This window comes from Pectinophora gossypiella, chromosome 13, assembly GCF_024362695.1.
Source record: "Pectinophora gossypiella chromosome 13, ilPecGoss1.1, whole genome shotgun sequence".
NCBI classification, from domain to species: Eukaryota; Metazoa; Arthropoda; class Insecta; order Lepidoptera; family Gelechiidae; genus Pectinophora; species Pectinophora gossypiella.
This window is the reverse complement of record NC_065416.1, coordinates 12,679,720-12,704,620: the sequence shown is the minus strand read 5'-3', so window position 1 is coordinate 12,704,620 and position 24,901 is coordinate 12,679,720. Positions and strand designations below refer to the sequence as shown.

The 24,901-nt window shown below is 35.8% G+C and overlaps 1 protein-coding gene across 5 annotated transcripts in view; it reads left to right on the top strand.

Moving 5' to 3' along the window:
- Window positions 1-24,901, top strand: part of LOC126372180 (calmodulin-A-like) — a 294,155-nt gene that overhangs the window by 198,292 nt on the left and 70,962 nt on the right. For 2 of the 5 annotated variants that reach the window (XM_050017838.1, XM_050017836.1), the window contains exon 2: window positions 9,780-9,821. The exons of the other annotated variants lie outside the window; for them this stretch is intronic. In XM_050017838.1, coding sequence (XP_049873795.1) covers window positions 9,780-9,821 — 42 coding nt within the window. The remainder of the gene's footprint in view (window positions 1-9,779; window positions 9,822-24,901) is intronic. 5 annotated transcript variants of the gene reach the window in all.

Here is a 24,901-nt window from a genome sequence, read left to right as displayed (position 1 = left end):
TGGCTTACATGATTTGTGGGTAGTCCGTGACACATCCGACGGTGAAACCAATCTCCGGGCTTACTCCAATATTAGGTATAGACTGGCTTTTCGTGGAGAGTTGGTAGGACTCACATAAACCGTGGTATAAGAATGTAGAAAAAAGTTTTATGTAATTTAGCATCACTTTTTTGTTTATTAGAAATTGGTCTTCTGTTTCTCTTTTGTTTTGTAAAAATCGTATCAAATCAGTTTATTTGCGAGGGCACATAAAATACAAAAAGGTGGTAAAATAATTTAAATAACAATGTTTTGATGTGTTCGGCTGGCATGCAGGCGCAAATATTAAAAAAATAAATGAAGAAATAGTACATTGAAAAACAGATTATTTAAAATTATAGTTATTGCAAAATTTAATTATTTTTATGTTCAAAATATTCCTTCAAATTATAATTTGTAACATTTGTTCATAAGCCATTTCGTATGTTGAACTTTTTTCCTGTAAGTTATTTTTTTGTTTTTTTTTTTGTGTTAGTGTTTGTATTTTCTGTGTGTGCTAAAGTATTTGTTATGTTATGAAGGTAACAAAACATTACGCCTGTATCCCCAAACCTACCCCAGGCAGAGGTGTATACGTAGTATACACATCCAATTCTCGCCAGCTTTGTTTAGTCGCATGTTATGGGTCGAGATTTTTGCCATTAACCGAGCACAAATCCTGAAAGCCATGTGTTATCAATGAAGTTGAAGTGGCTAGTTTAGATAGCCGATGTATGAGACATAGCATTTAGCGCCCAAAGCTTTTAAGTAAAAATCTTCATAATCTTAACATATTTCAGTATAAAATGCGTACAATCTTTCTGCATATATTTTATTAAGATTTGTGATACTACATAGGCGGTTCTGGCGTCACGTTAAGGTATTAAGATATTTTATTAAATTCAGTATTTAATTGAAATGTTTGCAATATTTTTTTGTCAAATTAGAATTGATGTTATATTATCTTCGTTTAATTACAACTCAACTGAGAAAAGGCGAACGTCATGTCTTATAAGGAAGCGAAGGAATTCGCTTTTGATATACAAGAATGGAGAATGCTACACCGACAAGAGCGTGGCTTACAAATTAGTGATGTGATTAATACAACTATCTCTATTACTACACTAAAACACCTAAATGGGTAACAAAATTGGTAACAGGGTAACAGTAAAGTTACCTCCATTTTCTGTTATTAGATTTGCTAGCATAGGAAAACAGTCGTTTCAAACTCGAATAAAAATAACTTTAATGAAATAAGACCTATGAACAAACAACTTAACTACAACCAAGACTCAATTTACTTACACAACATCCAACTTGGCAAGGTCAAGAAACAAAAACAAAAGATATATAATCCAATTATACGAAGTCTCTGTCTATCCCCCATAGATATACAAGATTGGAGCCGTCAACAACTCGACGTCTGATCCTCAGGGGATGACTGATGGCGACTCCCTCTTCAAATCAAAGTTGTCAGCCTGTTCGTAATTTGATATCTTTGGATATTTCCGCCTGTAATTCCGTAGAGGGAGACGCGTGAAAGACTGCTTAAGTAAAAATAAGAACTGAATATGCTAAATGTGCTTTGAACCGAAAATAAACAAATCTAAAAAAAGTATTTGTACTTATTGACAACGTAACGAAATCGCCGTGACTAGATACGTAAACGTAAAGTTGTCACTGAAGAGTTCGTATTTAATTTGGGCCATTATTACGAATTATTTGAATTATAACATTCATTAAAATCGGACAGGTAATTTAGTACCTACGGAGGATAGTACGGTCACAAGTACTAATACGTATGTATACACTTTGAAACCATGTCACATTAACTTTTTTGACAAATTAAACCGTAAGTTTCATTTAATTGTCAAATATGATAGTGCGACAGGGTTCTAAAGTGGGTACATGATATTGCTCATGACTGTATATCAGTATATATATATACTGCTAAAACTAGAAAGAACCCTTTCTGGCTTTGCCGAAGTCGGGTAAAACAATATTATACTGCATACATATGTAAGATAAAGTCTATTTCTAAAAGAGCCTTCAGCGCTCCCCATTTGTCCGGCTAAGTAGTTAATGCCATCTGCGGCAAATCTACAATAAGTCACGTCAAAAAAAAAAAACTATTTCTAAAAGTGGTAGGCAGAGACTAAATAAATCCACTCACTACTTGCAATTATTGTTAATTTCAAAATACGAATATTTGCTCTTTATTTGATCAGTTTTTTTTCTTTCTATTTTAAAAAGAGAACAGATAGTACAAGAAACCTTATCTCTAACAATATATTTTCTTCTAGCTGACTTACATGACAAGACAAACACGAAGCATCAATGATAAAGATAGGTATTAAAATAATAGTATCCGTTCGAGTTGACTTGACATCTCACTGGAAACCCCCTTCCCGCTTCTTTGCGGGGCGCCTCGCATTTTCCTTTTCGTACTTAGAGCTCTGTCTCTGTGAAAATCACTCCAAGCACTTAGTGAATGCCGTTTAAGACTAATATACAATATATCACGTTAAAAGATTATACTAATACAGAGTGTTAGTGACATCGTAACAAAAACTTTAAGCGGTGATACAGACCATGATTCTGAGTTGATATCAAGTGGAATTTTCCGCTGCTGAAAATGATAAAAAAAATCACTTACATTTTTGAGAATTTTCTGACAGGAAATTCCACTTCCTTCCAACTCAGAATCATGGTCTGAATCATCCCCCTCAGTATTCGTTACGATGTCACTAACACTTGTATATACGCATTGCCACGTCGCGATATATCAAGTTGACTCGAATGTGAAGTATACATTATTCTTCGTACAAAATTCACAAGCAACGCATAACTACCTTACAGAATGCGGAACATATGTCAGTTGGTTTATAATAATATAATGCCACCTGGTGCCACCGCACATCCACCATATTGCTAAAATATTAAATATCACTCCAGCCCCCGCGGCACAGTACCTGTGCCGACTTCCAATAGACGCAGCGAACGTTATCTACGCAGATAAACGTCGGTTATTGGTAGAACCTCTCGATATATCGTACCGCGCGCGGCGCAGTTACCGTGCGACACAAAATTCAATAGATACTTTAGAGATTTCTCTGCGTTTCAAATTTTCATCCCATTGAACATCACGCTTCACGCACCAAGGGGTTTAAGAACGAGCCGGTAGAACGCCTCGCGTGTGATTTGTATGGACCTCCTATTTTCATGAACAGCGGGTTTGAAAAGCCCACATCGAAGCAATAAATCTAAAAAAGCAATATTGCTAGTCGACATTTGTTTGCATAGCGCACTTACTTTTATATGCGCAAATGTTTAATTGCAATATTGTTTTTTTAGGTCAATAGCCTTTTTAACCGCCCTGAAATATATTGTTCAGTATTAAAACGGCGCGGCTCTACAATAGTATCGTGTGGATATTGTTATTGTTAGGTGGAGGATGATTTGTTACACTGAGCCGAGTCCAAGCTATGATAAAGTTCGATGTAAAGTAAGCCTTATTTTTGTACCGGTAGAGAATACAAGTCCTTGACTAGGCAAAAACAATAATGTTGAGACAAACAAAACCCACTTGCTATTTGAGGCTCCGATAAAGGCCCTCACGAGGCCCCGAGAAGGCACCAAAAAAGCCCTGACGACTAATAAAATAACATTTATAATATGAAAATTATTCTAATTTTTTATTTCATATACGAAAATAATGTATCATTTTTAAACTCTTGTGACATTTTCTTTTACCGTCTGAAAAAATAATAATATTGCATTTCATTTTTAATGAATGTATAAAATATAATATTATACTCGAATTATGAAAGGAAAATTTTCCAAATTTTTAAGGAAAAATTTTGCATTTTAATAATAGCTTAGAAATATATATATGAGTAAAGATACTTTTTAGACAGTTGAAATTGCATTACGTTTTCCGAGACAGTCATAAAACATAAAATACAATATGGTGTTTAGGCATAAAAGAAGGGATGGAATGGATGGAATATAATAAAAGTATCCTTCCAAAATTGGGGTTTTTAACCGTTTGGAATCGAATACAAATAGATTTGTTTTATTGCAATATCTTTTTTCTCTTGATACCGGAACTATTGTTTCTATTTTATAAAAAACGTATTTTTTTATCGTGTAATTTTGTTTCTTTTTTATTTTAAATATTTATTTATTACTTGTTAAATATACAAAAATACAAAAACAAATAAATGAAAAAGAAATAAAAGTTTGGTGAATTGATTGATGTTTTTTTTTGGAAATTCTATACCTAACAATACGATATATACTTTTATTTAAAATTGAATTATTTTTCTTTAATCTAAGTTTACTAAATGTTGGAACTATAAGAAGTATAAAGTGTCCTATTAGGGTGTTACTTTATTTATTATACAGGTGATTACAGCAAGCTTAACAACAAAGGTAAGTATAAAAAGTTTACTAAACCAGCAACTAATTAAATAAACAAAACGGAAATGTTAATTTCAAAAAACATATTTGCTTGATTTGTTTACGTAGGAAATTATTAAGGAAAATTATCCTTCAGTCGTTCTCAAATTAAAAATAACTTATTTTTATTATTAACTACAGCGTAGACAGTATATATATATTAGGTTGCAACCAGTCTCAAGTTAACAAATACCTCTATATCCAATAAACTTACCATGTACCTACTGTATAAAACATTTCTTACAGAGTCCTATGGAGTTGTATTACAATCACAACGACGCTACCTAACAAAACTTTTAACCACATTTGCACACTGACATCAGCCCTTGCAGATTACCTGTCTGTCTAAAGGAGCGTACTCACCGAGAGCATTCGTCAGCGAATAACCGTTAACGAACATTTGAACGCGAATATTCAAAAGCAAACACTCAACCACAAGCTTTTGCATACTTGTAAACAATCAATAGCAAGGCTCATATTTCTATTTAAATTTAGAATTCTTTATTCAAACTGCATAGAAACGATGAACGTTCGATATTCAAAAAGTGTTCGCTCGAGGAACATGCGAACAATACGTTTTTATAACCCGTGCTAATGTTATTTTCTCGATTAGTTGATTCTATACTTGGGTCAAAGCTAAGAACTGTTCAGATTAAAGCACTTTTGAATGTTTATAGTCGAATGTTCGTTATGAACCTACGAATGCTCGCAATGAGAACGCACCATTACAGTACATAAATGTTGTAAATACTTGATGTGCTGACTGTCTTGGCAAATGCTTTAAATGTTCTATAAGTACTCTTTATGTGTATTCATAATTACATGTATTGTGATAATTGATTTTGTTTCGATAATACAAGTTATACTCGTATCCGAGTGAAGTTCTTTTTGTAAATTAGATTTTGGTACAATTTGTAATTGTAATGATTTACTAGTAAAGTGATAACTTAGTTAATTATATACCGGTCATAAGAAGTTTGATTTAAATGATTTGTTACACAGTTAGATCAATAATTGTTTGATTAATTATTTAATGCAATTATCTATTACGATGAAAATACTACTCTGGGCGCCATCCCACTCGCGTCAGACAGAGTACTGCGGGGCGGAAGGCAAGAGGGAAACCACTGCCCTATTTTTCCCTAAAAAGTAGCATGGAGAGTATTCGGAAAATGCTACACCGACAAGAGCGTGGCTCTTAAATTGATGATGATGATGAAAATACGTGGTTGATATGTTCAAATTGGACAAGTTTAAATTTTAATTTGGCAATCAAATGAACTTCACTTTGAAAATATAATAATATTATTTTAAGTAAAATAAGCTCAGGAAGAGCAAAATATTGAGGAAATGTTTATGTAAAGAGTACTCTATGTGGTTGCAATGTTCTCTCTTGCTTGTCTTCAGCAATTGTCTGGGGTCTTCTCACTGTTTTCAAATTCTATCTACTTACACGAAAACCAGCTTGCATTATTGGACAATATTCTGTGTTTTGGAGCTAAAATTTTATTTCAATAACACTTTCATTTTGTTTTTCTAGTGGAAACAGTTTTTTAGTGCCAATTTGAAGATTTGAAGAAGGGGATATTTTGCAATTAATTAAAAAGCTGAAATAAAACTTTAGCTCCACTTTTCTTTACAAATGTCACTTGCAAAGTCGGAATCTGGGAAATTGGTATTATTTCCCAAAAAAATATTCCAAAAATATTGTTCCATTTTTGTAGTTTTTATGCTATGAAAAATACCCAGTTTCCAAACAATGCCAGTGACATCAGATTTGACTAACTGTTCTGTGTGTACCCGACCAATAAGATTAGATATGATGCACGACTATCTTTCTTTCTTCCTGACTATGGCACGTTTGCACAGGGCTTGTCGACAAAACGGTCTCAACCTAGCCTCTTCCTAGAATAAATGAATTTTTAAACCAACTGCTACATACAAAGGCCGATTCGTTTGAATACAGAAGGCAGTGTAAACATTTAAAAGGTTACTAGGGGTTGTATTAGTAAAGGAAAGGTAAATACACTGTTAAATTAATAACTAAAAACAAACATATTAAAAATATATCATAAAACTTGCTTAGGTAGCTACATTGGCTTAAAAATACTAATAATTAATAAATAGCATGAGCATTAACAACTTATATATATTCCACAAGCTCTACTGGGATGCTGAATTACTTCAATCAACAAATAATTACATTAAAATTGAAATAAACACGAAATTATCAAGCCTTAACTTTTCAATCGAGGCGGCATTTAGGCATTAGAACTGGTAACATTGGTTTATCTAGTGTCTTGAATTATCCACAAAACAATTGTCCAAGAAAAAAAAAAATTTTACAAGTTCTTAAACTAAACACTATTAAAAATCCTATTTATAACCCTACCAAAATTACACAAAAAGTTTTCCTCTCACACACCTGTGCCCCTACACATAAAGTTCAAAATTACCCGTACAAGAATCCATATCACATTTGCATGATTTGATGAGGTTCTCAAACTTCCTCTTATGTAATATCATAATATGGGTTGTTCAGAAAAATCGTGACGAGAATCGCTATTCAAATTGAGACCATATGCGAAAGGTACCTTTATGTTGTCGAGGATGGTACAGTACCTATTGTTTGAATTCTATAGAATTCTGTGGGTTGCTTGGAATAAAATGTATTATTTTCTATTCCAAATATTATGTACTGATGTATCCCTTCTACAAATGTGGTTACATTACACTCTGCTCTGAATACCTTGACACTTGTTAGAGCGGTCTGTTCCACCGTTGGGCACTGGCCTTCCCTCATTGAAAGAGGTACGCAGAATACTCAACTGGCCAACGCAGGTTGCTAGAAAAACAGCGAGAAAACCCGAGTCGAAAACTGCGTATCTATTTAATCAATCTATCGGGATTGATGGTTGAAGTGTCTGTGAGCCATGGGTTAGGTGGCAAGTCGCCCACGTAATAGTTTTACGAGATTCGGTCAGTTTACTCTGAATGAAGAATGAAGAGGTAATTTGGTACTTTCCGACATTGAAAGTATCATTTACAACATTGCATGGCCAAATTACCACTCATTCTTAGTTTAAAGTAAACTGTTTCAAACACATGAAACCATTCAGACGAGTTCACTACAAAAAAATCATAAAAAGTGTAAACTCCGCAGGTCAGGTATTCAGTGCCACCTAATCCGAGCCATAATACTACAGAAGCATTGATTAGAATAAAATAGAAAAGATAACACTTTAAAAAGGTAAAAGATAAAAATATTTGTTATGCCAAGACAAGGTACCTACTTATGAAACATACCTGAGAAAATAAATAGTGCCCATTATGTGTCACAGCTGTCAGAAAAAAGACCCCAATCTGTATAAAGAGGTTCGAAGACAGGGTCCCTCTGAATGATGGATGGATCTCCATATTTTTTCTGTGGTGTTCTTATAACTTAATGAAAGTAGCGAATGCGTATATTCGCCCGAAATTCTACTTCATAAATAAAAAAAGGTTAAGGTAATTTTTTGATACTACGTAAACTCGGGTACAATATTTTTGATAAAGCAACAATATAGGCAAAAACTTCCAAAGTTGCAAAATTACACTCATTCTATCTTTGAAAACTACACAAAGTTTTAACAGCAAAATCTCCTTGAAACGCTGAAAAGAATGGTTTCAGCAGCTAAGTTTAAACACAACAGACTCGTTACAACGTGCAGTGTTGCAATAACTAATAATGCAAACACTCGACTAAAGAAAGAATCAGTACTTACAAATTGTACATCAAATTCCATAAGCTGAGTCCACGTACTGTATATCACTGGCCAAATCAGCAGCGTATGGAGTCCATAATCATTGTCATTGCCGTATCCGCAACGATCAGGAAAAGATATAACTGTGCGTACATCATTTAATAATGTCAATTTTGCTTTGTCCACACAATGCGAACTTAGTGCCAATTTCATGCGGATGCGGTCTTTATTTGTTTGGTCAGGTAGTGAATACCATGCAAGGAAAATCTACTACCTAATCATGTCAAAAAAGTAAAGAGCTTAAATGTGAATTTATAAAATTCTAGTTAAATTATTCCTCACTTTTGGATATTAAATAGCTCCACAACTCCTAAAACTGCTTTATTGTGGCAAAGAAATTAGAAACCTCCCGAATACTTCCTTGACCGAAGTAGGGAACAGAACAAATGCTACTAATAATACTCGCATAGTGCGTACAAGGATAGTCGCCGGTTGGTGTCATATCACATTTAGTTTAAATTGATATAAGGAGCCTCTCGTGTTGGCTTCAACCCCACGCAGGCCTTCCAAAAGTCCGGGGCTCCGTAGACCAGAGATATGGAACCCCGATACGAAACTTGTACATACTCAATCTTAGCCATACCTAAATCCCTAGTTCGCTACTAAGCAGTTCAATATCAAACGGCTACCAACGTCTTGTAATTTACTTTTGTTGATCATTTCATAACCAAAGTACAACTATGTAATGAACTCTTCAACAAAGCACAGGGCAATGTAAAATGCAAAATTTTAAATTCAAATATAAAATTCTCGCGCTTGCAAAATTGTATACCTATCCCTTCTCTGGCGTTCATACGTTGTAATAATGATATATTATCTCATGTTATGAATGACATACATTTCAAAGAAAAGGGTTGTTTTATATATCAACCCTTTTTCTCCTAACAGACGTCAATGTGTCACGAAAAATGTCATAATCACGCCGTTCCCATACGCTGAAATATGTCAAGATAAAAGTGAATCAAAGAAGAGTCTAATCTACATTTAATTTCTAAAATACTGCAAATTACTTAGCAGCAAGTGGTAAAAGGCTTTAAAGTAAATATGACTAGACAAAAGTAAAAAAAAGGAAAAATAAAAATTAAAACCTAAGAATATTAAAAACGAAAATTAAAAGTCAAGAAAACGGAACTTAGCTTTAGAAAACACCATTTTAAGCAGCAAAGATTAAAAATACTTTCATAAAAATAAATGTATGAGCAGTTGGTTTATGAAATCGTACGGTGAATCTACTTTTTGCCGAGAGTTTTTAAGCTCTCCGTAATATCCAGTCTAAAATCTGGGAAACATTAGGACTAAAATCTGGGGGCACGACAGTGCGCCCGCCAAGTCGAACAAAAACAACGGCACGTCGTACCATCCTTTTCTTGATATCATTCATGGATTTTTCTTTCAAAGACCGTTTCGTTGATAAAACGGGCTGAAGCATGTCAATCTTCTTGGTCGCCCAATCAGCTGTGTGTGCTAGTGTATAGGAACGACTGTTTCTTCTTTCAGGCTCGGAGCGCTAGCACGAGTAGCTTTAGGAGTGTAAGTCAGGTAAAGACAGTACGATGAATCGCTTATACACGCCTGACCATTCCATTGTCTCTTTAATTTGGTTGGTTGTTTTCGTCGGCAATGATTTTTTATCTTCATAGATGTTGACAACTTTCAATCAACAGCATATATAAAGTTGGTTGTTGGTTGAACGCTGTTTTACTCCTAAGTATAATAAAATTTTGAGTATAAGCTGTTTTAACCAACGGCAATGAAATGAAGGTTAATGTTAATGTACTTACAGATAAATCAGATTAGCTAACTGTTTTGTGACAATTCGAAGCCCTCAATGCTTTAAAGGAACTTTTGTTTCAAATATGTACATACAAAAATATTTTGGAGAGAAATAATGTTCTTTAGTAAACAATTGAAAAACAAGTATCAAGAAAAAAGCAATTTTAAGTTATTGTAAGAAGTAAAAACATATAAAAATCATTGCCAGAAGGTTTTGCCACGTCATTCGCGTAACCTTGTAGTCATTTTTAGCTGTAGATTTCATCTTCACCGTAGAATCTGAAGGGTAAGTGACAGACAAACACACAATCAAAAACACATCCTCATTGTAGACTTCAAATACTAGATTTGAAAATAGAATTTACATCAGAAAACTTTTTAAATTAGAAAAATCTAGAACATCATAAAAATATATTCAGAACGCAACATATTCAAAATATAGAAACCTACAGTAATGTCATGAAAAATAAATATGCTTATGATGTTTAAAAATAGAATGCCTTAGGCAACTGAAAATAAAAGTCACATTGATCATTAAAAAATCGCAAATTATAATAATGTTGAAGATAAATATTGAGAAACTTTCAATAATTGTCCGATTAATATAGATTTGAACAGAAGACCGAAGAAAGGTAGGTAATATTTTGTTTCCAATTTAAAAGGCATGTTTTAAACAACGAAAGGAAAAGTCAAAAAAAGAAAAGTTAAATCAAAAGAGAATTCTGCGTCGGTGAAACAGATAAAAGTAAGGAAAGAAAGTGTACTATTGAAAAACAATGATTAAAAGTAACACATACTACATTTATTTCCTACAATAATACTACAATCAACCACTCCACCACGCTGCTCCATAACGGGTTGGTGATGATTTACGGCTAATAACCGAGATCAACAGCTTAACGCGCCTTCCGAAGCACGGAATCGTCTCGGTTAGAGCGTTGAGCTCTCAATCTGGAAGTCCGGGTTCGATTCTGCATGACTATGTAATCGAAATCACTTTGTGAGACTGTCCTTTGTTTGGTAAGGACATTAATTTCAGGCTTGAATCAACTTTGGTAATTCTTTGTAGCATCAAACATAAGGTGAGAACCGTATCTTCTGCGTGGGATCCTGTGGATTCGTTTACACGTTCTAAGTACGGTCAAAAAGCTACCTTGGAACCCAATGTAGTTTAGTCGACCCTTTTACCTCCACAATACAGGTAGACGCTGATTCGAGAGCTGCGATAATCTTTTCAGGTCCGAAGGTGAATTTGCGAACGATTTTATGGAAATGTGGTTTGACCACAGATGTAGAGTAAATAGATTTATCTAGCAGTGCCTGATTTTTAACACAAACATAACCTCACAACTATACCCCAGGAGTATGCAGAGGTACATTCATCACAAGATGAACTAACTCAAAAAAATCTTTCAGGAAAAAATCACGCACCATCATAGACGGCGAACACGTTGGTCTAACAGAAAGCTCTATGATTTGTGGCTTATATTATGTTTATACACTCAAAAGTCAAGTATTACCAAGCGAAAACTTGCATCCAATCTATCAGTCTATATCCGTGGTTGCGATACGTAATATAATGGTTTCAGAAAAAGAGGTGAAGCTACACGTGCTGGTTTTCAGCGTTCTGGGTACGGACATATTTCCTATGAATTTTAAATTTATTTTATAGCTTCTATCTTGGACTGGGAAATACAATAAACCTCCGACCAAGTAGTCAATGCTATACGGCAAATCTGCAACACAAAACATAGAAACCATTCACCAGCTTATCTTGCCGGGTATGCTGTAAAAAACCGACTAAGTATAGGATTGTGTTCTTTGTAATGTATGTTGGATTGTCTTAGGACTTTGAATTAAAAGTTACCGGTAATGACGTGGGCATGAGCCATTAAGAAGTTGAGAGTCGCTCTTGAGAGCCATATATTATCAGAAGACAATCTACAGACACTATTTACATGAAGACCTAACATAACGTCGAATCGGACATAAATGCATAAGTCAGGTTATGGCATTGCAGGCTGATCCCTCGGTTCTCCGAAAGTCCAGGCTACTATTTCCTTAGAAAAATATGAAGAAGGTGTTAGGTGGTTCAACAGTAACCCTGGAGCCAGAGTTGGTGAGGTATGTCATTGATCTCACAACCGACACGACAGCAGAAGAAGACCATTTGCCTCCTAAGGCCGAGATTTTCAGACACAATAGCGAAACAATAGGGTTTGGATTATTGTTAGGACATTCGGTCTTGCGACTTTAAGGTATATCTTAAGTTATGGCAAAAACGAAAATGCTATTACTCTCAAATAATCCCAATCTCATGTTGGAAGCCAGTAGACATCTGGATGCGGTCAGCAACTTACTTATCGCGTCATCAAGTGATTTCTGCCTGATCCACTTTGACAAATTGCCCTTATTCGCAACTTTACGACTAGCATCCTTAGACTATCATGATTACTATGCTCTCCCCCTCCTGATTCTGACCAGTTCAGACGTGTAAATAGCTCTTTATTATTATTTAAAATTACAATTTACAAAATTAAATCGTATTACAAAAATAGGATTGCATAAACATAAAGAGTTCTCCAGTCAGCTTATTGCGCGCGGCAGTTCGTCTGATGCAGCAGTGACCTTGTTAAGTGCGTCCCGATACTTCACTCATTTAATAACAGAGATAGCTGACTTGTTTCAAGTGCACTGGATAGACAAGGACAAATCTAGCGCGTGAGTTACCTACCATTTTACTACATATTTCGCATTCGCATCAATGAAGATATTTGATACCACTTATTGAGAGATCTTGATAAACTGGACGGAAGAATTTTTCTATGAAATCATCGATCGCTGGCAAATTTTGAAGACCCCTGCATTATACTGAATGAGTTTTGGCGATAGACAAAGACATATTTATATTACTTAGCTGTACTCTCACTCAAGACTGCTGTCTTTGTAATCTGTTGCCGTGGTACTTGATTTTTTGTTGACGAAATTATGCCTAAAGTCCGTCGCTCGCCACCACCATCCGCGCCGGCGACTCCAGCGCCATTTTCGGCGGCGGCGCAAAGTCCACATACCATTTGTACAAATGCTGAATGTTGTGACACTATGAATGTTACGTTGCGTAAAAACCGTTTTGATAACGAAAACGAATCAACTGACACTTCATTGAATCTCTTTACAAGTCTTCAGGAAACTTTGCGTACGATGTTTAAGGACTTTGAAGCGAGACAGGACGCGCGTCTGGATGCGATTGAAAATAAAATGTCATTAATCAAAAAACAGAACGACTGCATTAGAAACACTAATAATGACATTGAAAAATCAATTTCGGATGTTTCGGCTCGGATTGATCTGGTTCAAAGTACCATCACTCGCATGGAGGATGATCGAAAACAGCTGTCTGCACAAATCTTGAAGATTGAAGATAAATGTGATGCATTGGAGAAATCACTTATCAAGACCTCAATCGAAATACGCAATGTGCCCAAGGTTAAAAATGAGTCCAAAGCAGTTCTATACACCTACCTAATTAAACTGTCTGAGACTCTTAACTTGAACCTAGGTCATGAACATGTTCGAGATATGTACCGTCTCCCCAATAAAAAGGAAAATGACACATCGTCCATAATTATGGAACTTTCTAACACTTGTTTTAAGTCCGAAGTACTTGAGGCTTGCAAAAAAACCCATTTGTTAAAATCTCTCCAACTAACAGCAGAAAACCTGGGATTTGAAAATAATAAAACCAGAATATACATTTCCGAACATCTAACAAGTAAAGGAAGACGCCTGCTATATCTTGCAAAGACCCTGAGGACTGACAAAGGCTATAGATATTGCTGGACAGCTGGTGGCAACGTGTACCTGCGGAAGTCTGAAGGAGGACCTGCAATTTTAGTGAAAAATGAAGACCAATTGCTGAAGCTAAGAAACGAACTGTGACTAGATATAGCTATAGTATATTATGTTTCATTAATATCTTCCTTTATTTTATATAAGACTACTAGACTTAATTTACTAAACGGATTTCTTCTCCGTCCAAACTTGTTCATAATACTAACAACGCATACACATTCAAACATATACACAACACAGACATCTTACATACACTCAAACACATATTCAACACAAATACCTCTCATTCATTCTAACATATACAGAACTGAAATACCTCATACACTTTCCAATATATATTCAAGACAAACACCTCATGTACTTCCAAATAGACACTCAACACAATTTATGAAGCCTCTCGTAATTCTATCATGTTATATGCGACTTCCTATTCTTCGTAACATACTTTTCCGCTCAATAATTTGTTTAAAAATCTTCAAGAGCAATGGTTTTATATCCGTCTTAATTCCTTTCATCAAAGTTCGCGGACATAAATGACTTAATACACAGTTTAGATAACTTTAACATATCTGACCCTATAGCCTGTCTCGCTGAAGAGGTGTCCTCTCATCTTGCCCAACCACTTAAACAAACTAAGCTTCTTTGTCAAAATATTGTTAGCATCTCTGGGAACTTTGATGGGTTACTGACATTGTTGACCCGAATTAACCTAGAATTCGATTTCTTAATCCTGACTGAATGTCGATTATCAGGCGCGCAAGTTTTACCAGCACTACAAGGCTATGACGTTCATCACTCTACCGACAATTACAATCAAAATGATGGAGTTGTCGTATATACAAATAACTCATTATCATGTTCTGTTATAGAGCCAATATTTCCCGAAGCTAACTGCTTAATCATAAAATATTCTACGCATACTGCCATTGTTGCTATTTATCGTCCATACTGCTTTAAACTGAATGTTCCATTGTTCCTAAATTCCTTAAACAATATACTTCTTTCACTTGCTTCGTTTTCGAATATTATTCTAGCAGGTGACATTAACATTAACATTGCCCCTGACAGCACTGAAAATTACTCTGAGGATTATTTGAATTTGTTAGCCATGCATGGAATGTTGCCCTCTCACACTCTTCCAACTAGACGACACTCATGCTTGGACCATTTTATCCTGAAAACTAAAAAGTCTAATAGCACTTTTGTGTTGCATTCATCCATTTCCGATCATGATGCCATTATACTTTGCATTGATATAAAAAAGCCTAAATTCGCTCCAACAATTATTTCTAAAATTGACCATGTTGGCCTGGATGCGACAATGAATTCGCTTGACTTTAGCCCGATCTTACTATCAAATGATACTAATGCTGCAGCAAATCTGCTAGTTAATCTTCTTTCACACGCCCTTGTCTCCCATACCCAATTGTTACAAGTACCCCGGCGCGCTCGTACCATTAAACCCTGGATGACTATAGGACTACTACGATGTGTTCGCAATCGCGACAACATGCACAAAAAACTTAAATACTCCCCTGATGATAATATTCTCAGAGTTACTTACCGGAGGTATAGAAATTTCTGCAATGACATCTTAAAAAAGGTTAAACGTGAACATCAAAGAAAGTTAATTCAAGAAGCTGGTTCTAACAGTAAAAAGCTATGGGAAGTTATAAAAAAGAATACTAATATGAATAAACCAAAAGACTCTGCCATCAACTTATTAACCACGTCTAGTACCCCGTCTCTCTCTGTAAATATAGTAAATGATTACTTTGCTAACATAGGCAAGTCCCTGGCTGAAAATATACAATTATCTAACCGCGGCATAATCAATACAGGTTACAATACTGCAAATTTACCTCATTCCTTTGCGATGTTTGATACCGATGAGTCTGAAATTGAGAACTTAATCCTGTCCCTAAAAAATAACTGTGCTATGGGTTGGGACGGCATTCCTGCATCCCTCCTCATACAATTTAAAAACATCTTAGTACCTCCCATTACGCATGTTTGCAGGCTAAGTCTGTCTACCGGCGTATTTCCTGAAGCCTTTAAAAAAGCTGTTATAAAACCCATTTTTAAGGCTGGGGATCGAGACCGTGTTTCAAATTATAGACCAATTTCCATTTTACCATCTTTATCTAAAATTCTGGAACGTATTATTAATAAAAGGCTAATTAAGTTTCTTGAAGCTAATAACCTTCTTTCTCCACATCAATATGGATTTCGAGCTAAAAAATCAACTGCTGATGCTGTCCATGACCTTACCGGATACATTGTTTCCAGTTTGGATAAGGGTAAAAAATGCTTGTCTGTGTTTCTTGATTTAGCAAAGGCATTTGACACGGTCTCGATTCCTCTGCTCCTTGTAAAGCTAGAGCGTCTTGGAATCAGGGGGCAATCGCTTGACCTGTTCCGGAGTTATTTAACTAACCGTAGACAGGTAGTAAAAATTCATAATCATCTTAGTGAGGACCTACCTGTTGTCTATGGTGTCCCTCAAGGGAGTATTCTAGGACCCTCCCTTTTCTTGACATTTATAAATGACCTTTGTAATATTCACTTAAAAAACGGTAAAATAGTTTCTTTTGCAGATGACACTGCTTTGATTTTTCAAGCTGACTCTTACCAAGAACTTTTTCTTAACGCACAAGATGGCTTGAATTCTGTATTACACTGGCTGGCAAATAATCTTTTGACGATAAATGCAGACAAAACTAAATACATATTATTTTCTCTCCGTTCCGCAGTAACTCATCAACACAAGCTTATAGCCCACAAATGTCAATTTGATCTACTACCTTGCTCTTGTCCTTGTCTCGAGAACGTACCAGATATTAAATATCTTGGTATAAATCTTGACCAAAACCTTAGCTTTAAAACCCACATTAAGTCACTCTCCGCTCGCACTAGGAAATTAATATTCATTTTTAAAACCCTGAGACATATGGCGGATCATAAAATTTTAAAAATGGTATATTACGCGTTGTGTCAATCAATACTATCCTATTGTATTACCATTTGGGGAGGCACCCACAAAACAACTCTAAAAAAGCTTGAAGTAGCTCAACGTGCGATATTAAAGGTTTCAACCTTTCGACCCTTCTTGTACCCAACGTCTAAACTCTATGAAGAATGTAAAGTTTTAACAGTTCGTCAATTATTCATTGCAAATACTATCCTCAAAAGACACTCGCAAATAACCTATGATCCTACCTTCACTCAAAATATGAGAAGACATGACCTGGTCTGTCCTACTAGATTATTTAAAACAGCTTTTTCAAAAAGATTCTATGACTTTCTAGGATCTTACCTTTATAACAAATGTAACAAAGATAATAATATTTACCCATTAAACATTTACCAATGTAAAAAATCAGTAGCTGTACAGAATTTTAATTATGACGAAACAGAGAATCTATTAGACATAATTAAATAGAAATGAGACGCACACACGCACGCATACACGCGCACACACACACACACACACACACACACACACACACACACACACACACACACACACACATATACGCACGCACACATACACATACATGCATTTATAGATTTGATATTTTCTTTTTAAGAATTATTTTATGATTTAGTCTAACAATTTAAAAAAAAAAAAAAAAAACTTTATTTTTTTATATTTTGTTATTTTTTCTTGACCATGACTTTTTGGGGGTGGAGGCCTGGAGTCCTAAAACACAGGGTATCCTAGTTTAGGCTCCAGCCTCTACAAATATTGTATTTTTGTATGTATTTATGTATCCATGTGTTTTATTATTTGTAGAGGAAATAAAGATTTTACTTTACTTTACTTTACTTTATTAACTTCAAGCTTAAGTACCTTTAGACAGGCATTTTCTTAGAAAATCTTAGCTTTTCTTAGTTTCAAAATGGATAGTCCCTTTCGACATCGACCTAACTTTCACAATCTTTTGACAAATAATTTCCAAAAAGGGAATTAATCCGTAACCTTGTAAGGAGCTTTCTGTTATTTTACATACAATTTCGCAAAATCAATAAATAATGTCTAGATATTTATAATATACAGGGTGTTAGTGACATCGTAACGAAAACTTTGAGGGATGATTCAGACCATGATTCTGAATTGATATCAAGTGGTTTTTTCCGTCGCAAAAATTATGTATTTTTTTAGTTTTTTTAAATTATTTTCAATTCTATACTTTTGCGATGGAAATTTCCACTTGATATTACCTCAGAATAATTAGCTGAATCATCCCTCTCAGTATTCGTTACGATGTCACTTACAGCCCATACAAGTACATACGGTAGCCATACAAGTAGGTATGGGTGTTAGTGACACCGTAACGAATATTGAGGGGGATGATTCAGACCATGATTCTAAGTTGATATCAAGTGGAATTTCCTGTCAAAAAATTCATGAATTTTTTTTGTTTTTTTTTTAATTATTTTCCTATCCATACTTTTGCGACGGAAAATTCCACTTGATATCAACTCAGAATCATGGTCTGAATCATCCCTCAAAGTTTTCGTTACGATGTCACTAACACCCTGTATAGGTATGTACATTTACCAGAGATATCAACAAATAATTTCGTCTTCAAGAATCAATTTTTGGTGGTCCTGGTATAAATCTTAATGTGACTAAAGACAACTTACAAGCAATACAAATGGTAAAACTTAGTGCACTTACCTAAGTATTGTCAATCCAGACACACAAACACTGGTGAACTGGTCCAACACTCCTAGACAAACAAAGTATCAAATACAAAATCCTTAATTGCCTACACCCCATTTACTCCACGAAAGCGTCGCTAAAACATCTTGGACGTCCAACGAAATCTCACAGTCAATAAGGTCCAAATTCCCCCATGAAATCGTTTTATGTAAATGTCCTGTGACCTACAAACCCAGATCCGACTCCCGCTTGGCCAGATTGCCGTTTCTTAGAGGAATATGTTCGGAAGATAAGAAGTTTCCCTTAAGTGCCGATTACGTGTTTTTCTCTGAAGTTATCTAGAGGATATTCATGTAAATATATTAGTGCGATAAGTTGCTTCAACAGAGTTGTGAAAACTACTCGGATATCGCTGGGCAGATATACACATCATTTCCATAGCATTCTTCCGTTTTCTACCGGGTCCGATTACCTGAAGATTTGACAGGTCCGGTTTCTTACTGAAGCCTCTGCCTGTCTGACCTTTCAACCCGCGAATGGAAAACCAGCCTAATACAGGTTAGGTCACATACCTCCGAAAAATACACTTCTCGGGAATGTGGGTTTCCTCACGATGTTTTCCTTCACCCATTTACACAAAACTTGAATTGGAAAACAAATTCGATAATCATTGGTTTAGGTATGTGTTGGATTCGAATCTGCGACCTCAAAGTGAGAGGCAAGAATTCTACCGACTGGGCTATCATGGCTTTTACCACGGCTGGGCGTCTGCCCAGCCAGCAGACTGCCTGTCACAGACGTACACAAATGCTCGCAGTTTCTTCTTCTGTTTATCTTGATCAACGCAATGCATCATATTGGTTGCGTCATCATGGTGCCTTAGTGAGATAGAGACCTAAGACATTTTTAAAAAGTCCCAATATGTTATTTTTTAAAGAAACAAAGAAAGAAAAAATATTTATTCGACATACTTACTAATGTTTTCACATATTAAAATAAAATACTACAATTATGAATGTATGCCGAAACGGTTCCCCTTCAGCTACGCATCACACCGAAATATAACTTCAACCGTATCGTGGAATGGGTTTGCCTGATGGGTAGAAGATAATCATTAATCAACCACAACCATACCCTACCACCAGTACCTTAGGGGTCTAAAACTGTCTTCCCGACCTAACCTAAAGCAACATTTTTCCGATTTGAATCAACCCTGGCTATAGAAATCAATCAATCAACAATTCTTTATTGCACAAAGACATAAGTAAAGGACATGTACAAACGAATAGAATTAGCACAATTGTCGGCCTTAATGCTAAACAGCAATTTCTGCCAGGAAATCTTAGGGTGAAAGAACTTTATATATAGCGCGAAATGGTGCAGTTCAAAAAAAAATTTCGTGTCAGGCACAACAATAACGCTACAAAAGAAAATCTTTCCAAGATTTTTAGGGTTAGAAGCAAAAAACTTTTCTGAAGCAGTTGGCAAGTTCACACTTCTAGACCGTTCCAGGGAAACTATTGTCGTTTTCCCCCAACTAAGAGGCAAGTTGGTAAGAGTCGTGATGTTTTTAATTTTCTTTAATTAAGAAACAGCTTAGCTTCGTAATTCTTGGCATAGTTTCAGGGAAATTCCATAGAAGCGCGTGTCGACATACAGAAAAAGTCACGCCCAAAATCCGTAACGTGATAGGTGCAGCCACAATTTAACACGTTCTGGCGCAGTAACGGTTACGATCTTTATAGTCGCATGAGCGCAAAATTACATCACGCGGCAATATGTCTAAAAAATCATAAAAATTTAAAATGAACACCACGTCAGCGCATTTATGAAATATAAACGACGTCTGACGTAATTTTATCTTTAACAAAACCTCAATTTCTTTCAATTAATCAATTTCAATTTCACCAGTTTTTACCTACATTATTAAAACTAGTTTGTCTACTGCGAGATTTTGTTCACAAAAATTACATCCAAATTTGATTTTCCAAAAAAAAACGCTTACTATAAGGGCTTCCGTAATTCAGTCTGAGCGTTAGTCTCACGATCCGGAGTTCCTGGGTTGGAATCCCAGTGGGATATATCGTTAAAAATATTTTATGATCCCTAGTTTGGTAAGGACACTACAGGCTGATTACCTGTATGTGCGAATGTAAGATGATTCTTCGGAAGGCACGTTAAGCCGTTGGTCCCGGTTACTACTAATGTAAGTGAGTAATCGTTACTTGAGCCATGTCAGGGGCCTTTGGCGGCTCAATGATAACCCTGACACAAGAGTTCATGAGGTTGGTTTCCATATTCCACCTTACAACCCACACGATAAGAAGAAGAAGATTTCGAGCTGTGGATTTGGAGTTTATTTGAGCATCAGAAAACATCTAAGTATCATTCTAAAGTGGATAATGTCATCAGATAACCAGCCTATAGCCCGTACAGTCATGAACAATATAATGTACCCACTTTAGGACTCTGTCGCACTAACATATTTGACATTTAGTGAGACTTACAGTTTAATTTGTCAAAAAAGTTAATGTGACATGGTACTAAAGTGTATTCATATTAATGCTCGTGCCCGTACCTACTTATAGATAATTCCATAACGAGTCAAGCGTCTGTAATAAAGATTGACTTCAACACGAAACTTGTTTAGACATGTTTAGAGGACTTGAAGAGTGTCTAAGAAATAGAACTATTCTCCGAAACTTCTCGACAAGTTCTGTCTTGAACACTTGAGACAATAGAATTTCAGAGAAATGAGCCGAGAGAACTACGAGATTTCACCGAATTCTGTTTAAAATTGTTACAAATCGCGGATGGCAAACCATTTCTTGAAAGTTTCATTATTTGAATAGGCTTATGAACTAAATTAAGGAGGATAGGGGTGACCAAAATGTTGTTATGGGCACTTTTAGTTTACATTATTGTTTCTTTCTTTTAAATACGTTCGTCTTTCGTTCGTGTGTGACCAGAATCTCATCTGAGAGTCTAGCCCAAAGTATTCTCTAACATACAATTTATTTTTAGTCTAAGTATTCGAAATAATTTTGACCCGGCCGTTTGATGAACGATGTCGAGGTCTTGTCAACGACGAGTTTACAAAAGAAATTCCGACGCCGCGGCATCACTATCGCAAATGTTGGATGAAATTATTATGACCTGTCAGTTCTTCCCATTAAAGCTGTATTTTAAACCCGGTATTACCTCAGTCTTCGTTTTTTAAAAATGCAGCTCGGTTTGCATTAAAAAGGGAAAAGCGAATACGGCGTAATTTCATTCCGTGTTTAAGGTTTGCAACTTCTGCATACATTCAGTATTCACAGAGTGCAACGATGTATGTGGGTACTTCCGCAACGTACAGACTTAGGTATTTAACGAACGACCTAGATTGTATGTATCCAAGATTCAGTTAACGAATGCAGTTACAGTACTTTTGTACGCAGCCAAGGACAAATACAACACTGCGGTATTTTGAATAGGTTAGTTTCCAACTACTCAAATCAGTTGCTTTTTACTAAACTACGAAACACTAAATTACTATGGAATTTGTTTGAAAAAGCACACTGTGACGTCACAGAAAAATGTGTCAAAATGTCGGAATTATTATTACGTTTTTCTTGATTAAAATTAATAAATAAGTTAAATAGAAAAAATAAAATGTTTTTCGTTAGTTTTAGATGTGTCTTTATTTAGTAATCAGAATTTCATAATTTATCTTGAACCTAGTACATGACCCAAATGAAAAACGATCTTTTCTGGGTTATGGTTAAGGATTGTTACTTAGTGCATAATAAGAAAACATGTAAGTGCATGTTTAACGGCCTCCGTGGTCCAGTGGTTGAGCGTCACGATCCGGAGGTCCTGGGTTCGAATCCCGGTGGGGGGTGGGGGGGCATATCACAAAAATGACTTTATGATCCCTAGTATGGTAAGGACATTACAGGCTGATCACCTGATTGTCCGAAAGTAAGATGATCCGGCCATCGGAAGCCACGTTAAGCCGTTGGTCCCGGTTACTACTTACCACAGATCATATAATACTAACGTACTACTTACTGATGTAATTGAGTAATCGTTACATGAGCCATATCAGGGATCTTTGGCGGGTCATTAATGACCAGGGTTGCTGAGGTTGGTAATCCACCTCACAACCCACGCGATATAAGAAGAAGTGCATAATAATGAAACATGTAAGTACATGTTCATATGGTCAATGACCCATGTTAAGCTGCGACCTCAAAGTGAGAGGCAAGCATTCTACCATCTGGGCTACCACTGCTCATAGTAACACATATCTCTCGACGCTGTATATACGAGTCATATCTTAACTTTACCATTTGAGTTGGAATTCAAGTTTGCGATACAAACAGTGTCGAAACAAAGACAAAGTAAAGCTTCTTAATTAAGCAAGAACAACGCGCGGTTACATACATATGTGTGGAACAAAGTAGTGAGCGAGTTTGTTTTACTTCTTAATAAGGAAAACAAAGGAAATTGCCTAAGAATGTGAATAATATAGGTCTGTTTGCACAAAAGTTTGGCGTCTTACGTCCTTAGAAATAAAAACTTACTATACCATCTTCATTTCAAGATTATGTTAGGAATAGTTAAACCTGGTATAAGCCGATAATCATTATCAGCCGTACGACACCCACTGCTGGGCATAAGCCTCCCCCAAGGATCTCCACGACGCGCGATGATCGGTCCTGCGCTGCCCGCATCCAGCGGCTTCCCGCGACCTTCACCAGGTCCACCTTGTAACGGGCCTACTAGTGAATTTTGCTCCGTAAATTAATATTTTTATTTTATTATTTTTATAAATTGTGGATCCCTTATCCGAATTATATTTTTTTTCTAAGAAAGAGCATGAAATAGAAAACAAAACAAAAATAGGTAAAAAGAAAGAAAAAAATGAACATAAATTTGAAAAAGATGCATAGAGATAAAATGTGCATGAGTACCTCACCTACCTATTCGACTTTTAAAATAACCGCTTTTCCCGAACCTTCACGAAAATTCTAGAAAGTTCCCAAAACTTCTGGAACGAATTCGCTACGCATCCTAATATAATACCCAAGTTTTACGATAAAAGCAATCTAGATAGTAATTCCAATGGTTACTTCAGCTTTTATTTCTTAGACCTGATGTTAATTATTTCATTAAAACCATTGTCTTTGATTTACGGTTTGGAAAGTTTTTTATGTGAAAAGTTGACTACTGAATGAAAAGGGTCGATGGCATTAAAACAGTTTATAGCAGTGTCTTTATGTTGTTCTGGAATGAAAATGTACTCCGTTTCTGAAGAAAAAGACACGTCGTTTATAATAAATTCTTATTTCGAATAAGTATGCAAACTTTTTTTTATTGGTATAAAGTTTTAATTTGTATAACAGTCGTTTCCGGCCAAGTAGTGGATGATACAATTATTAAAATAATATGCAGTCCGCACCAGAAAAGTCCCGAGGCGATGACTTTATGTTCTAGAATGAAAACGTACTCCGTTTCTGAGGAAAAAGACACGTCGTTTATAATTCTTATTTCGAATAAGTATGCAAACTTTTTTGCATAGTTGTAAATTTTTAATCTCTATTCCGGTCATTTCCGGCCAAGTAGTGAATGATAGAATTATTAAATATATGTATAGTCCGCACCAGAAAAGTCCTGAGGCGGTGACTTTATGTTCTGGAATGAAAACGTCCACGTGTGGAATGAAGAAACAAGTGCTCAGGATTAAATCGGTGAGAGCGAAAATAAAAGTACTGGTTCAACGAATGCTGGTCGTTTTTTGATTCCGGCTTTCGCTGCAAGCTTTTGTTTCCTCTATTGGACTGGCCCGTGGTCACCATTTTGCATGTCACGTTCGTGTCGCAGCCTTTATTCTGAAACTCGCCATGTTTTCAAAACCAATTGCTTTTAACTCTGTTATGGAGTTTTAGCTTAACCTCTCATATGCCGAGATACCAGACACAATAGATTTTACATTGTGTCTGGTCGAGATCCGCGTTCCGGCATTTAAGGGGTTAAATGGTAAGTTAATAAAGTACTTCTCCTTAGATGCAAATAGTGTTTTTATATGTATGTAGTGTTGTAAGTAACCAACCTAGTCCCCAGTGGCGACATTGTCGAAATCACTTTGACTTTGTGTTTTGTTTGGTAAGGACATTGCAGGCTTGAATCACCTGATTTTCCGTGAGATGATTCCATGTTTCGGAAGGCACGTTGAGACGTTGGTTCCGGCTATTAGCCGTAAAAAACACCTCCACCAACCTGCAGTGAAGGGTGGTGGAGTATGCTTCATACCTTCACATTGTCGTGCACGCGAATCTGT